At 39.8% G+C, this 17,506-nt stretch overlaps 1 protein-coding gene across 3 annotated transcripts in view; it reads right to left on the bottom strand.

Moving 5' to 3' along the window:
- Positions 1-17,506, bottom strand: part of NKAIN2 (sodium/potassium transporting ATPase interacting 2) — a 1,596,052-nt gene that overhangs the window by 1,999 nt on the left and 1,576,547 nt on the right. The window contains exons 7-8 of one of the 3 annotated variants that reach the window (XR_012243909.1): positions 12,010-12,059; positions 11,334-11,376 (exon numbers count right to left, since the gene is read on the bottom strand). The exons of 1 other annotated variant lie outside the window; for it this stretch is intronic. Coding sequence is in view for 1 of the 2 variants with exons in the window: in XM_073627189.1 (XP_073483290.1) it covers positions 11,358-11,376 (19 nt within the window). In the remaining variant the exon portion in view is untranslated. The remainder of the gene's footprint in view (positions 1-11,333; positions 11,377-12,009; positions 12,060-17,506) is intronic. One more of the 3 variants, XM_073627189.1, reaches the window with a different exon arrangement.

Below are 17,506 nucleotides of genomic sequence, written 5' to 3'. Positions count from 1 at the left end.
TGACCAGCCCCCCAGCTTCCCCCCCCCCCGTTTTACTCACCCGAGCCCGTTTGTTCCAACTGCAACTGCGGAGACACGCTCTACCTCTCTGCCCGTTGTCTCGGCTCTTGATTGGATAGGTTGATAGCAGCGCAGCCATTGGCTCCCGCTGCTGTCAATCAAATCCAATGACGCGGCACCGGGAGGGTGGGGCCGAGTACGGCATTCTGTGTCTATGGACGCAAAAGCCGGACTCAGGAGCTCACCCACACGGGGACCCCCAGGGAGCGCACTTCTCCTAGGGGGTTTCCCGATGCGGGGAGGAGCTACCAGTGCCGCCAGAGGACCCCAGAAGAGGTGGATCGGGGCAACTCTGTGGAAAACCAACTGCACAGTGGAGGTAAGCATGACATGTTTGTTATTTAAAAAAAAACAAAAAAACCCCCGAGGGTTTACAACCCCTTAAAAGCTTGTCTAAAACATGTGCAACAAATCATGTGAATCATTAAATAAATAATAACATAATTAATCCATATGTCACCCATAAGGTGGGTTGAAGGGCACTCTTGTGTGCATGGTGTGGAAACTGAAGCTTTCCTCCACTGAAGATTAACTTAATAGCAATAGGAGATTGCACGAAAATTGAATGGTGTATGGGACTCACTTTATTTATGGACTTCTTTTTTATTTTATAATTATTTTATTTACTTATTTCAGGTACTTATATAGCGCCATCAATTTACACAGTGCTTTACATAAACAGTACATTGTACATGCACATTAGTGTCTACCCTCAAGGAGCTTCCAATCTAAGGTCCCTAAATCACATACATACACCTACTAGGGACAATTTAGACAGCCTGTCTTTGGAATGTGGGAAGAAACTCATGCAGGCACATAGAGCGACCCTTTTGCTGCTAGGCAAAAGTGCTAACCACTACACCACTGTGGATGGATGGATAGATCACCAACAGTATACACAGCGCTTTACAATATAAAAGCGAGACTATTCAGTTTCAAGACAATAAAATACAGAAGAGCTTACAATTTAATTTATTTATATATATTTTTTTCTACCACTGTTGCACTTTATAAAGAATATATTTAATATCACTGTGACATATGGATTGATTATTCTATTATTTAGTTAATGATTTACATGATTCATTGCACGTTTTTATGGTTCATTGTAGATGTATTGAGATTTGATCCACTCACTGATTTATCATATATTAACAGGTTTATATATATATTAGGGTTGCACCAATACCGGTATCGGTGCTGATACTAAGCATTTGCACCAGTATCGTGCAAGCTGTCAAGTAAAAAAAAAAAAAAAAAAATTATATATATATATATATATATATATATATATATATATATATATATATTTATTTATGTTACTCTGTTTAACCCCTTATTAACCCTTTATTTAAGCTAATAAACCTTAATTAACTCCTTATTCACCTTCTCCATTTAATTATTATTTTCCTGCTGATTTTTTTTGTTCATTTCTATTTTATAAACTATTAATAATTAAAACTTTTTTGTTTGCTTTGTTCTTTAATACTTTTACACCTTTAACATATATTTACACGTTTCACATTAAAAAAAGCAAAATTTAACAAAATGTATTTATTGCTGACAGCTAAAGTGTAAACAAAACAGTTGCTGTAGGTATAGGTAATTAGTATTGATGAGTACTAAAAAAACGGTGCATTCCTAATATATATATATATATATATATATATATATATACACATACACACACACACACATATTATATATATATATATATATATATATATATATATATATATATATATATATATATATATATATATATATATATATATATATATATATACCTATTTTATTTAGATAGCATTTATAATTTATTGAATGGGGGTCTTTGCACTGATAGCGCTTCACTGTTTGTAATATTTTTTTCTGTTGTAGTGTGATGAGTGCACATAGTGTAGTGATAGCTGCTTTCTGATTATATTATATTTTTAAATAGCACGTGGGTTTTTTTATTATGTATTAAAGCTTGTCCGTCCTGCGCCTAATTTGTGGTCTAGGAATTAACAAATGATTGCTGCCATGTGATGACTGAAGATAGTATTTATGCTGGGGTTGTCACCTGTTCGGGATTCACCCGGACAGTTCGGGTTTGGAATCAAGCGTCCGGGTTTCAGACTGTCTGAGAACCGGACACATTATTCAGACCGGACTAAGTGTCCCTCCTCCCCCCTTCTCTCTCCTGCCTCTAAGTTAGTACGCTAAGATAAAGCAGGGTTCTCAGAGCACTCATTACAACAGAGCTCCCCTTTACACCAGGGGCCACGGTGCTTCCCTTTATATCAGAGTCCTCTTCGTACACCAGAGCATCCCTTATGTTAGAGTCCCCAGAGTTCTCCCTTATATCAGAGTCTCCCCTTACAGTGAAAAGGAACTCTGCGAGTTCAGATGTAAAAGGGGAACTCTGCAGATTCAGATGTCAAAGTGGAACTCTGCAGATTCAGATGTCAAAGGGGAACTCTGCGGACTCAGATGTCAAAGGGGAACTCTGTGGACTCAGATGTCAAAGGGGAACTCTGTGGACTCTGATGTAAAAGGGAAACTCTGTGGACTCTGATGTAAAGGGGAACTCTGTGGACTCTGATGTCAAAGGGAAACTCTGTGGACTCTGATGTAAAAGGGAAACTCTGTGGACTCTGATGTAAAAGGGAAACTCTGTGGACTCTGATGTAAAGGGGGACTCTTGTGATTGACTTCATATGATTAGAAATTATATTTAATAGCAACATCTATGCATTGTTTATCTATGCATACTATGAAAAAAAATTGCTCTGCGACGCCGAACAGTTCGGGTTTGACATGAAGAAAAGGTGGCAACCTTAATTTATGCTGGTACGCCTAACCAAATATGGCTCAAGTTTCAGCCAGTTCTTGTTGTTGCTGTTTTTCCTTTAAACACCAAATCCCCATTTTGCTGCATTTACCAACACGAGCTTAAAGCGGGGTTCCACCCAAATTTTGAACAATATCTGTATGTATTCTCTTCCTTGCCTAGATGCTGACATGCCGTTTAAAAAAATTTAAATCGCCGTAATTACCTTTTATTTTTCTATTCTTCTTTACACTTCCTGGTTCTCCTCCCGTGGGAGTAGGCGTGTTTCTAGCCTCTCCCAGATTCCTGGGAGCTAGTCTCAGGCTTCCCAGGATGCCACTGAGCATGTGCGGGAACGAGCGGTGAATGCTGGGAGCACAGCATTCACCACATCCAGGAAATAAATGCTTGTGGGCTTCAAATGCGCACAATGAAGATGGAAACCGCCTGCAGTGAACAATATAAGTTATTCTTTCCGACGAAATCTGACACAGGCGGACATATTACACACAATATGTGAGTATGTAATGCTGAGAAGAAAAGTTTGTGAATGAACTCAAAAAAAAAAAAACGATAGATAGGTGGACCCCCGCTTTAACATGCTCTCCTGAAACAAATGCAAGTGGTAAATCACAGTGCAGATCTATTTGCTATCTGCGATTTGGCTGCCCATTTATTTGAATGATTTGCAAATGACACAGCAATGCACAAAAAGTAGTGCATGCACTACTTTTGAAAAACACTGTACCATGCGATCTGGTGCCTGCAAACGCACTGTATTTGCAATTTGCATTTAGGGTGCCCGTTAAAATGTATTGGCATCTGCAGAAAGTTGCAAAAGCAGTACATTTTGAAGGCAGTGCAGGAAACACGCATGGAAACCTCCTTTTGTGCACTTCGTTCTTGGGTGAACCGGCCCCCAAAGTGAGAGAGGAAGGGGCATGACTGAAAGCCATTCGGGTGTGCTGTGTGCTGACAGGTTACATGCATATAGAAGGAGAGAGCAATGTGGACCAAGACATCATTGGACCTCCTCCTAATCCCACACTATCCAATCAGCATACTGGGGTGGAGAATTGACACCACTGTATTCCTTCTATAACGGGAACAGAGAAAGTGATGTCAACCACCTGGTTGTGCTGTCTGGCAGGGCAGTGTAACTCTAAGAGATAGATCCAGCTAGACAATTAGCAGTTTTAACTACTTGCGGACCGCCCACCGTCATTATACGGCGGTTGTTTGACGTTGAATACCGGGGTTATGGCTGCCATATGGCTACCATAACCCCGGTATTTTTTTAAATAGCGGGCGGTCCGCTTCAGATAAAAGTGGTCTCTCCAGTGGATTCGCCGCAAGATCACTTTTATCGGCGGCGTGAGAGGTGCCCCCCCTCCCACCGCTCCCCGCCGCTCCCCGCCGCTCCCCGGTCTCCGCTGCTTACTGGAGCGGAGATCATCGGGTCTTTTCCCCTCTGAGGCATGGAGTCAAGTGAGGGAAAGATGGCCCCTACGATTGGATGATGATTGGATGATGGAAGTGACGTCAAACGTCACTTCCGCCCAATGGTCCTAAAGGGGAAATTTTTATTTTTTTATTAAAAAAAAGACTTTAAAAAAAAAAAATATTGCTTTTAAGTGTAAATGTGATCTGAGGTCTTTTTGACCCCAGATCTCACCATAAAGAGGTCCTGTCATGCCTTTTTTCTATTACAAGGGATGTTTACATTCCTTGTAATAGGAATAAAAGTGACCCAATTTTTTTTTTAAAAAGACAGTGTAAAAAAAATAAATAAAAAAGTAAAATAAGAAAAAAAAGATGTAAAGCACCTCGTCCTGCCGAGCTCGCGCGGAGAAGCGAGCGCATACGTAAATCACGCCAGCATATGAAAACAGTGTTCAAACCACAAGTGAGGTATCACCGCCATCGTTATAGCAAGAGCAATAATTCTAGCACTAGACCTCCTCTGTAACTCTGTAAAATTGGTAGCCTGTAGAAATGTTTAAACGTCGCCTATGGAGATTTTTAAGGGTCAAATTAAGGGTCAAATTTTTTCGCCATTCCACGAGCGAGTGCAATTTTGAAGCATGACATGTTGGGTATCAGTTTACTCGGCGTAACATTATCTTTCATAATATAGAAAAAAATTGCTTGTAAGACGGTGTGACATAAAGTGTTGCAAAGACAGCCATTTTATTCTCTAGGGTGTCTGGAAAAATATATATATAATATTTGGGGGTTCTTAGTAATTTTCTAGCAAAATAAAACAACAAGTTTGAAAAATAGGCCTGGTCCATAAGTAGTTAAAAAAGGAGTCAGCGATGGCGGCTTTTGTGTTTCCTCATGACAGCTTTCCTCTTTGTATTTTGCATTCTATAGACAAATAATGTTTTACTTGTAGAGTTGTTATTTTAAAATAGGCAAGAACCTAATACAAGTTTGTTTAGCGGTGCGTGTATGGTCGATTAATACTAGGGACACGCAAAAGCAAAAAAACAAAAAATGCTAAATAAATCATGTTTTTTTCATAATCAAAGACTTTTTAGCTATTGTAGATGATCAGGCAGAAATAGGAATTGTTGTTTTGAGTTCAGGATCAACGAGAAACATTGATAAAATGTGCAAATGGAAAAAAAAGAAATTCATGTTCTTGGTACATTTTCCAATATGTACATTATTTATAACTCAGTAATAAGGATGACTGAATGGGGAGAATCGCCAATTCATCACTTTGCGATTCTCCAGGATATTTACATGTAGAGTTGTCTGAACTGTAGAAAATCACACAATTTAGGAATCAGAGCAACGGTTTCCAAGTCGATTGTCTCATTACTATTCAAGAATGTTTATTAGTAACATCCAAAGGGCATATGTTTTTACTGGACACTGGTAATTAGTGTGTATCTTCTGCTCCAAGACAATTAGGGGAAAAAATGGCATTCAACATTTCCTAGAACAATACCAGCATTTTAAGAGCAGAATGTTTATACTCAGAACCACTGTTAAAGTAGAACTACAGGCAAAACTTTTTTTTTTCATTTTGAATAGAGTAAGGGTAAGGGTAACACCTGTCAGTTAATTTTTTGCCATCAGTGTCCCATTGGGATGATTTACCTTCACTTCCTGTCCCATAGCCAAAACAGGAAGTGAGAGAAAAATTGCAAATTAACCACTTCCCGACTGCCGCACGACTATATATGTCCTAAGTTTGAACGGGGATATGGTTGTTATGGCAGCAGCTAGCTGCCATAACCCCGGTATCCCCGTTTTCGTGCGGCGGCCGGCTTTCAGATAAAAGTGGTCCCTGCGGCGGATTCGCCGCGAGATCACTTTTATCGGTGGCGGGAGAGGGGCCCCCCCCTCCCGCCGCGATCCGGTGCCCTCCGCCGCTTACCGGAGCCGTCGGTAGCGGCGGAGGCGATCGCGTCCTTCTGCCTGGTGTGTCTGGAGACAAGTGAGGCCAAGATGGCGCTCACTCGTCTCCATGATACTGCTGGGCGGAAGCGACGTCAAAACGTCACTTCCGTCCACGCCTCTTAAAGGCATATTTTTTCAAATGTCATTTTTCTAAATGACTTTTTTTTTTTTTATTGCATTTTAGTGTAAATATGAGATCTGAGGTCTTTTTGACCCCAGATCTCATATTTAAGAGGTCCTGCCATGCTTTTTTCTATTACAAGGGATGTTTACATTCCTTGTAATAGGAATAAAAGTGACACAATTTTTTTTTTTTTTAAACAGTGTAAAAATAAATAAAATATTTTAAAATAAATAATAAAAATAAAAAAAAAAAAATTTTTAAAACCCCCCTGTCCTGACGAGCTCGCGCGCAGAAGCGAACGCATACGCGAGTAGCGCCCGCATATAAAAACGGTGGTCAAACCACACATGTGAGGTATCACAGCGACCGGTAGAGCGAGAGCAATAATTCTAGCCCTAGACCTCCTCTGTAGCGCAAAATATGCAACCTGTAGAATTTTTTAAACGTCGCCTATGGAGATTTTTGAGGGTAAAAGTTTGACGCCATTCCACGAGCGGGCGCAATTTTCAAGCATGACATGTTGGGTATCAATTTACTTGGCGTAACATTATATTTCACAATATAAAAACAATTGGGATAACTTTACTGTTGTTTTATTTTTTTATTCAAAAAAGTGAATTTTTTCCAAAAAAAGTGCGCTTATAAGACCGCTGCGCAAATACGGTGCAAAAAAAGTATTGCAATGACCGCCATTGTATTCTCTAGGGTGTTAGAAGAAAAACCATATATAATGTTTGGGGGTTCTAAGTAATTTTCTAGCAGAAAAACCTGTTTTAAACATGTAAACACCTAAAATCCAAAACGAGGCTGGTCCTTAAGTGGTTAAGGGAATCCCTTGGGGACCCCCAGGCCAACAGAACTAGTGTCCCCATTGGAAGATTTCTCCTCTATTACTTTTCTGGGGACAGCACAAAATTTGTGATTTCCTTTTACTTTCGATGATAATGGTAAACAGGACAAACAGAGGGTGAATTTGCTTAATGGGGGCGCAGACAGCAATACAAACTGACAGGTGTTCTAATGCCTCTCCACTCTATCCAAAAATTAAAAAAAAAATGTTTTGCCTTTAACCACTTCAGCTCCGGAAGGTTTTACCCACTTCCTGACCAGGCCATTTTTTTGCGATACACACTGCATTGCTTTAAATAACAAATTGTGTGGTCATGCGAAGCTGTACCCAAATGAAATTGATGTCCTTTTTTTCCCCACACATAGAGCTTTCTTTTGGTGGTATTTGATCACCTCTGTTTTTATTTTTTATGCTATAAACAAAAAAAAGACTGACAATTTTGAATTAAAAACAATATTTTTTACTTTCTGCTATAAAACATTCCCAATAAAAAAATTGAAAAAAATCAAATCTTTTCATCAATTTAGGCCAATATGTAGTCTGTTACATATTTTTGATAAAAAAAACATCCCAATAAGCAAATATTGATTGGTTTGTGCAAAATTTAAGGCGTCTACAAACTATGGGATATTTTTATGTACTTTTTCTTTCTTTTTTCACTAGTAATGGCGGCAATTAGCAACTTTTAGCCAGACTGCGACATTGCGGCGGACAAATTTGACACCTAATTGACACTTTTGACACTTTTTAGGGAACCAGAGACATAATTATGATTGGTTTGTGCAACAGTTATAGCGTCCATAACTATGGGATATATTTAGAGACTTTTTAAAAAAAATTGTTTTTACTAGTAACGGTGGTGATCAGTGATTTATAGCGGGACTGCGGACAAATCTGACACTAAGTGACACTTTTTGGGGACCAGTCACACCAATACTGTGGTCAGTGCTAAAAAAATGCACTGACCACTGTATAAATGACACTGGCAGGGAAGGGGTTAACACCAGGGGGCATCAAGGGGTTAAGTGTGTGCCTGGGAAGTGCTTTCTAACTGTGCGGACTGGTACACTGGAGGAAAAGAGAGATTGTGTTTCAGATTAGCTAAAACACAAGATCTCTCCTTTGCTCCCTGTCAGATCAGCGGTTTGCCTTGTTTACATAGGCACTTCGCTGCTCCGGTCATAGGAGTGCAGCTTGTTTTGCACTCCTGTGACCCGTTTTGCAGAAAAGAGATCTCTGCTGACATCACAGAGTCGGTACAGGCTCCATGTTATCATGACCGTGGAGTCAGGATCCGCCCAGATCCCTGGACCGACACCCAGCTCAGCCTCTTAGCGGGTCGCTCACGCCCCCCCCAAAGCCTAGTGCTCTAGTGAGCGAGGAGGGGGCAGAGCAGAGAACTGTGACTGACAGTCACCAGCTCTCTGCTCGGTTCTCAGTGTTAAAGGCGCCAGGGGACAGATGCAGCATCGGACCGATGCTGCATCCACCTAGGTAAGTATGAATAAAAACCCCCCATACTTCCTTTTTAACCATTTGCCGTCATTATACTGCGGCAGGTTGGCACGGTTGGGAGAATCACTGTAGGTGTATGTCAGCCGCTTTAAGAGCGATAGGGGGCACACGCAATGCCGGAGCTGATGCGTGTGGCTGGCAGCCGTGATCGCTCCACAGAGAGCCAGAACGAGGATCTGTGTATGTAAACAAACAGATCCCCGTTCTGACAGGGGAGTAGAGAGATCTGCTGTTCCTAGTGAGCAGGAACAGCGATCTCTCTCCTCCTCCAGTCAGTACACTCCCCACACAGTTAGAAACAAATCCCAGGGAACACACTTAACCCCTTGATCGCCCCCTAGTGTTAACCCCTTCCCTGCCAGTGACATTTATATAGTAATCAGTGGCTATTTTTAGCTCTGATCGCTGTATAAATGGCAATGGTCCCAAAAAAGTGTCAAAAGTGTCCAACCTGTCCACCGCAATGTCGCAGTCCCTCAAAAAATCTCAGGTCGCCGCCATTACTAGTAAAAAATAAATGAATAAAAAAAATGCCATAAATCTATCCTCTATTTTGTAGACGCCATAACTTTCACGCAAACCAATCAATATACGCTTATTCCAATTTTTTTTAACCAAAAATATGTGGAAGAATACATATTGACCTAAACTGATAAAGAATTTTTTTTTTTGGGGGGGGGGAATATTATAGCAAAAGTAAAAAACAATGTTTTTTTTTTTTTTCAAAATTGTTGCTCTTTTTTTGTTTATAACACAAAAAATTAAAACCGTAGAGGTGATCAAATACCACCAAAAGAAAGCTCTATTTGTGGGGAAAAAAAGGACAGACATTTTGTTTGGGTACAATGTCGCACGACCGCGCAATTGTCAGTCAAAGCGACACAGTGCTGTATTGCAAAAAATGGCCTGGTCATTAAGGGGGTCCTTAAGTTGTTAATTGAACAAGCCGAAGGTTAGAAGCTGATTGGTTTCTATGCAGAAGTGAAAAAAAGATTAAAAAAAAAAACAAGGTGTGCCAGACTCAGTGCAGTTTTATGATATAAAAAAATAGTTGCTGCAGCCCAATTAAAATGAATAGGTCTGCCTGGACTGGAATGCACAGAACACTTGTACATCCCCATACAGGGAAACATAGCCCTTGCATAGGTGTACGCTATAGTACACCTGTGTGAAAAAGGCCTAAGACACCTTTCACACTGGAGCGTTTTGCAGGCGCTATAGCGTTAAAAATAGCGCCTGCAAACCGCCCTAAAATAGCTGCTCCATTCACTCCAGTGTGAAAGCACAAGGGCTATCACACTGGAGTGGTGCGCTGGCAGGGCGTCAGAAAAAGTCTTGCCAGCAGCTTCTTTGGAGCGGTGAAGGAGCAGTGAATTCACCGCTCCTCCACCGCTGCTCCCCATTGAAATCAATGGGGCAGCGCTGCGACACTGCCGGCAAAATGCCACTCCATTAAAACCACCCCGCTAGCGTCTGAACAGCACCGCTAAAACGACGGTAAAGCGGCGCTAAAAATAGAGCCGCTTTACCGCTGACACCGGTGGCGGCACAGTGTGAAAGGGGTCTAAGTGTTCTGTTTATCACATTTACTTTGTGAATGCCTCAGTTTTCACACAGCTGTCACAGATATCCCCATGATGTGTCTGATGAGTGTATTCACTATGATTGACAGCTGCATCTAGTGGTCATAAGGTGTTTTTTTGCTGATTGTGGTATTTAAAAAAACGCATTATGGCCACTAGATGGAGCTGACAATCATTGGAAATACACACATTAGACACATTATGGGGACTATTTGTGATGTCTGTCTGTGCATTCACACAACACTTTTTTCATACATAGACCCTTAAATATCTTATTTATAAAAACTTAATATCTGTGTTTCTGTTGCAGAAAAACAACAGTTATAAGGGAAGAAAAAATGATTTTAATGTATGCAGAAAGCCATTGTGTTGCCACAAATTGAACCACTGGAATTATGTTCTGTAATTCCTCATAGCTGCTAAGCAGAAAGAAGGTGTGTTTTATGGCTGGACCTCGAATTCCAAAACATACCATAGAACTAGTACTGCATCTGAAACACACGATCTTATTTTCATGATGGTGGGGATGAAGTAGGAGGTTCTAACATTAAAGACAAGTAAGTGAAAGATTTTTTCTAAACTCCTACTCTACCCCTTGGGATCAAACACCACCCCTTCCTTCTGCAAAAAACAATCATGATAGTTATGGTAACTTGCATATGTAAATATGCAAAAACCATTGGTGACACTGCTGATCATCCATCGAGTTCTACCAAATACATGGGAGTTTCTATACTGTGGATGCTGGAGTAAATGTTTTTGTGTACTGATTGTTCTAAGGAAAAAAAAGTACCTTTTGTGAAAATGAGTGAAAATGTGCCATTTACTGTTTACTTGTTTGTGTAGAGCAAAAGTAATTATTGCAGCTGCACACGTATAGCAGTCATTTGATTAAAAAATTATAAAAACCAAAAATAGAGCGATGATAAAACTGTACTTTCTAAAAAAAAAAAAAAAATAATTTATATTACTCACCTAAGAATCTACTTCTCTATCAGCTCAAAAATATAGAGGGGTCCTGAATACAAGATACACACAAGGTAATTAATAATGATATACTGTTTTTCGTTACAAACAGTGCATATATACGTAATGCAGATGAAACATCTCTCTAAGTAATTTAAAAAATAAAGTAGTACTAAAGCTTACCTAGCATCCTTTAAATTTTCTGGCTCTTCTACATACATACAGTATGTTGCAAACAAGCTAGGTGGGTAATTAAAAAAAAAAAAAAACTTTGCTAATATGTAGGAAACTATTATTGATATCCAATCTGAACAATCAATACTTAAAGCCCAACTATGCCATTCATATCATTCATAAGTTATGTAAAATCCTCCACTTAGTCTCCAGATTTAACAGACACCAGTGTCGGGGTCCCATCTTCACCCACTTCTCTGTACTTTTCTGTTCAGCCTGTGATGACAGTGCAGCTTTTGCAGCATCATCACAGGAAGGCTTTAATTAATGATTTCAGGGTCTATGAGGGGCTATGTCTACGTTGTGAAATGGGTGGTACCTGGAGTTGGGCTTTAAAGTAGATCTAAAAGCAAAATCAAAAATGGCAAATTCAGTGCAGTCTGTCAACAGCATTAAAACAGCTATATTTGGTTTTTCTCAAACCCCCCCCCCTTTAACATAGTTTTCTTACCTGTCTTGCCAACTGATCTGGTATTTTTCCACTTCCTTTAACAGGCCAAGCTGTCCGGCAAAAGTGACAGTTAGAGGGATTGGGGTAAACTATTCGACACTGACAGGAGTGCTTGTAATGTTCAGCTTTTATTCATGTGGTTTAAAGTGGTTGTAAACCTCAGACATGAAATATCAAAAAAGCACATCCTTCTATACTGTGTATGTGCCTCTTTCCAGAGCACTGAGTGTCATTTCTCCCAGCTGCCTGGTTTCTCTGTTATCAGCATATGTCACTTCTGACCAATTTTCCAGACACCAAAAGTTAAAAAGGTGATGGGGAGAGAGCTGCAGCACTCCACCTGTGACTCATATTCACAGCTTTGCTTGTTCTTTGTACTGTGTGAAGGGGGGTGTGTCCCTTCCCTCCAATCAGGGCTCAGAGCTTTCACCTCTTTGAAGACTTTAGATCCCCACCCCCTGCTCCTAGATCAAAGAATAAATCCCTTTCTCTTTGAGTTTTCAGAATGATCTACAGTAGTTATGGCTGCAGATACACAGCTACAACTTATGTAGGAGGATTTGTTTCATCTCTGTGTATCACCTAATGCTAGTCACTTCACTGGGTTTACAGCCACTTTAAACCTTTAAAAAAACAAAAGCTAGCCATTAATTTGTTTGTGACTTACTTAAAGTGTATGTAAACCCCAAAGCAAAACTGTAATATATTGCAGCTTACTAGTTCTTAAGGCTAGCTTCACATTTATGCATTGTGTGCAAAATTGCCTCTAGTCAACTTTTAATAGAAAACGTTTAATCCAAAAGAACCATTTTTCTAGCTGCTTGAAAAATGTTAGGCTGGAGTAAGGCTTTAATTCATTAGTCATTTAACTAAAGTCCATCTAAATTTGCTAGTCTATGTAACATTACACTCTCCACAGGATGGCAATGCTGCTGTCCAAAATATTACATTTTTTTTTTCAGTTTAGATACACTTTACAGTCCTCTGCAGAATTAACAGTGTTGCCACCCTATTACGGCAAGTAGAAAAATAATGGAATGACAATAAATCTATGGTATAGTGTCGACTCAGAAAAACAAAATCTATTGTGTTAATGTTATTGACAGACTACATTATATATATATATATATATATATATATATATATATATATATATATATATATATATATATATATATATATATATATATATATATATATATATTCAGTGGATATAAAAAGTCTACACACCCCTGATAAAATGTCTAAAAGGTTTCTGTGTTGTAAAAAAAAAAAGACAAAGATAAATTATTTCAGAACTTTTTCCACCTTTTATTGTGACCTATAAACTGTATAACTCCGTTGAACAACAAGATGAATCTCTTAGGTGGAGGGAAGTAAAAATAAAAAAATAAAATAATATGGTTAATAACCTTCTTGACTTACAGTCTGGCTTTCGCTCGCAGCACTCCACGGAAACTGCCTTACTAAAACTCACTAACGATTTACTAACTGCTAAAACCAACAGCCAGTACTCCATACTTCTACTACTTGACCTCTCTGCGGCCTTTGATACTGTTGACCACCCGCTCCTTCTCAATAAACTACATTCCCTTGGCCTCCGAGATTCTGCTCTATCCTGGTTCTAGGCCTATTTATGACAGCGCTCCTTCAGTGTCACCTACAACTCTGTCTCCTCCTCTCCATTGCCCCTTTCTGTTGGGGTCCCCCAAGGCTCGGTTCTTGGACCCTTTCTCTTCTCTATCTACACCTCCTCCCTTGGTCACTTAATAACCGCCCACAGCTTCTAATACCACTTATACGCTGATGACACCCAAATCTATCTGTCTACTCCTCACCTCACTCCTTCAGTCTCCTCTCGCATTACTAACTTACTAACTGACATATCAGCATGGATGTCACACCACTTCCTTAAATGAAATCTCTCTAAAACTGAGCTATTAATATTCCCCCCCGCCCGTGCCCCCCTCCATGACTTTTCCATCAAAATCATCAATGCAACCATCAGTCCCTCCCCTCACGCCAGGGTACTAGGTGTAATCCTAGACTCTGACTTGTCCTTTCAGCCTCAAATCCAATCCTTGTCAAAAGTTTGTAGAATTCACCTCCGTAATATCTCTAAAATTTGCCCCTTTTTAACAAATGAAACCACCAAGCTCCTCATTCACTCCCTTGTTATCTCTCGCCTTGACTATTGCAACTCCCTTCTCATTGGCCTACCTCTCCATAGGCTATCCCCTCTTCAGTCTATCATGAATGCTGCTGCCAGACTTATCCGCCTTACCAACCGCTCAGTGTCTGCCAACCCTCTACTCCAATCCCTACACTGGCTCCCAATCACCCAGCGAATTAAATTCAAAATACTAACCACAACATACAAAGCCATTCACAACTCTGCCCTGAGCTACATCACTAATTTTGTCTCCAAATATCACCCAAATCGACCTCTCCACTCTTCTCAAGACCTCCTGCTTTCAAGCTCTCTCATCTCCTCCTCCCATGCTCGTCTCCGGGATTTCTCCAGAGCCTCTCCCATCCTCTGGAACTCGCTACCTCCATCTATCAGGCTATCCCCTACTTTTGCTACCTTCAGGCAATCGCTGAAAACTCATCTCTTCAGGAAAGCCTATCATGTCTCCAACTAATCTCCTACCACTTTCACCAGCTCATTCACCACAGTTACAACCTTTTGTACCACCTGCCCCACCCTATTAGATTGTAAGCTCTTCTGAGCAGGGCCCTCTTAATCCTCTTGTATTTTATTGTATTATAACTGTATTGTCTCCCTTTTATATTGTAAAGCGCTGCGTAAACTGTTGGCGCTATATAAATCCTATATAATAATAATAATAATAATAATGGTTCCATAAGTGTGCACACGCTTAAAATAATACTTAGTTGAAGCACCTTTTGATTTTATTACAGCACTCTTTTTTGGTATGAGTCTATCAGCATAGCACATCTTGACTTGGCAATATTTACCCACTCTTCTTTACAAAAACACTCCAAATCTGTCAGATTGCGAGGGCATCTCCAGTGCACGGCCCTCTTCGGATCACCCCACAGATTTTCAATGGGATTCAGGTCTGGGCTCTGGCTGGGCCATTCCAAAACTTGAATCTTCTTCTGGAGAAGTAATTCCTTTGTTGATTTGAATGTATGCTTTGGGTCGTTGTCATGCTGAAAGATAAAGTTCCTCTTCATATTGAGCTTTTTAACAGAAGCCTGAAGGTTTTGTGCCATTATTGACTGGTATTTGGAACTTTTCATAATTCCCTCAACCTTGACTGAGGCCCCTGTTCCAGCTGAAGAAAAATGGCCCCAAAGCATGATGCTGCCACCACCATGCTTCACAGTGGGTATGTGGGTATGGTGTTGTTTTGGTGATGTGCAGTGTTGTTTTTGCTCCAAACATATCTTTTGGAATTCTGGCCAAAAAGTTCAACCTCGGTTTCATCAGACCATAACACATTTTCCCACATGCTTTTGGGAGACTTCAGATGTGTTTTTGCAAAATGTAGCCAGACTTGGATGTTTTTCTTGGTAAGAAAAGGCTTTCATCTTGCCACTCTACCCCATAGCCCAGACATATAAAGGATACAAGAGATTTTTGTCACATGTATCACACAGTCAGTACTTGCCAGATATTCCTGCAGCTCCTTTAATGTTGTTGTAGGCCTCTTGGCAGCCTCCCTGACCAGTTTTTTTCTTGTCTTTTCATTGATTTTGGAGGGACGTTCAGTTTTTGGTAATGTCACTGTTGTACCCTTTTTTCTCCACTTGATGATGACTGTCTTCACTGTGTTCCATGGTATATCTAATGCCTTGGAAATTCTTTTGTACCCTTTTCCTGACTGATACGTTTTAACAATGAGATCCCTCTGATGCCTTGGAAGCTCTCTGCGGACCATGGCTTTTGCTGTAGGATGCAACTAAGAAATAGTCAGGAAAGACCTACTAGAACAGCTGAACTTTATTTGGGAATAATCAGAGGCACTTTAAATGATGGCAGGTGTGTACTGACTCCTATTTAACATGAGTTTAAATGTGATTGCTTAATTCTGAACACAGCTATGTACACCCCAGTTATAACAGGGTGTGCACACTTATGCAACCACATTATCTTATTTTTTTATTTTCTCTTCCCCACTCCTAAAAGATTTCAGTTTGTTGTTCAATAGTACAGTTGTACAGTTTATACGTTACATTAAAGGTGGAAAATATTCTGAAATTATTTAGGTTTGTCTCATTTTTTACATCACAGAAACCTGACATTTTACCAGGGGTGTGTGGACTTTTTATATCCAATATATATATATATATATATATATATATATATATATATATATATATTAGTTTGCACATAAACCACTCTAGGAACTCCTTCCCTCGCTGATGCTTGAAATAAGCATAACTAAATGAAGACAGCAATCGTGCTTCAAACCTATGTGGCAGTTGTGATGTTGTAGCTTAGCAATGAAGAGATTTCAGTTAACTATCCAACTGAAAAAAGTATTATGGAACCTATAAGGGCTTCAAAAGAGATCTAATAGGTGTTTTTATATTTCCTGTGTTCCTTTAAAAAAATGAACCTGTGGCAAAGTCATTGACAGATATGTAGTGTAATGCCTTTTTTCTACTTTTTTTTTTTACTTTTGCCTCTCACATAAAATGGAACATTTGTTAGATAAATAATATATACATTTTTTTCTTTTTTTTAGCAACTGCTCAGTTTTTGATATCTGGATCCAGATTTGTGTTAAAGTGACCCTGTGTTTGCCCATGCAGTGAAAAGCAACATATTTACTTTAAAGTCAGGCACCACAGCAACTAACCCTTAAGCCCAGTACACACTATGAGATTACCTGACAAATGATAGTCTGTTTTTTTTTGGATGCTAGTCTCCATTTCGAAAATGAATAGGTTACTAAAGTATGAAAATTCTCGTACGACAGAATGAAAATCCCTGAGGTGATGTAATATGGAACAATTCAGACAAACAGTGGGTGACCCTGTCAACTCAACAAAAGTCAATCAAGTAATTAAGTAATGTCACGTACACACGACTGGACTTTCCGGCAGAAAAGGTCAGACGGAATAATTCTGTCGGACATTCCGATCGTGTGTGGGCTTCATCGGACTTTTTCTTTCTAAAATTCTGATGGACCTAGAAATAGAACATGTTTCAAATCTTTCTGACTGAATCAGTTCCTATCGGGAAAACCACTCTTCTGTATGCTATTCGACGGACCAAAAATGATGCAGCTACTGGCTACTGGCTATTGAACTTTTTCTAGTCCCGTCATTTGTCATCGCGTTCTAAACGATTGGACTTTGGTGTGATCATGAGTAGGCAAGTCTGTTTCAGCGGAACTCCGTCGGAAAGACCGTTGGAGTGTATTCTGACGGAAAGTCCGGTCTTGTGTATGTGGCATTAGGAGCTGGAAAAATATTGTTGGCCAAACAGCGCTGGCAACCACTTGGCTGCGAGCACTCT

This window comes from Aquarana catesbeiana, linkage group LG04 (assembly GCF_042186555.1).
Source record: "Aquarana catesbeiana isolate 2022-GZ linkage group LG04, ASM4218655v1, whole genome shotgun sequence".
Lineage (NCBI taxonomy): Eukaryota > Metazoa > Chordata > Amphibia > Anura > Ranidae > Aquarana > Aquarana catesbeiana.
Note: the sequence above shows the minus strand (reverse complement) of the source record. Positions and strands in the feature narration are given on the sequence as shown.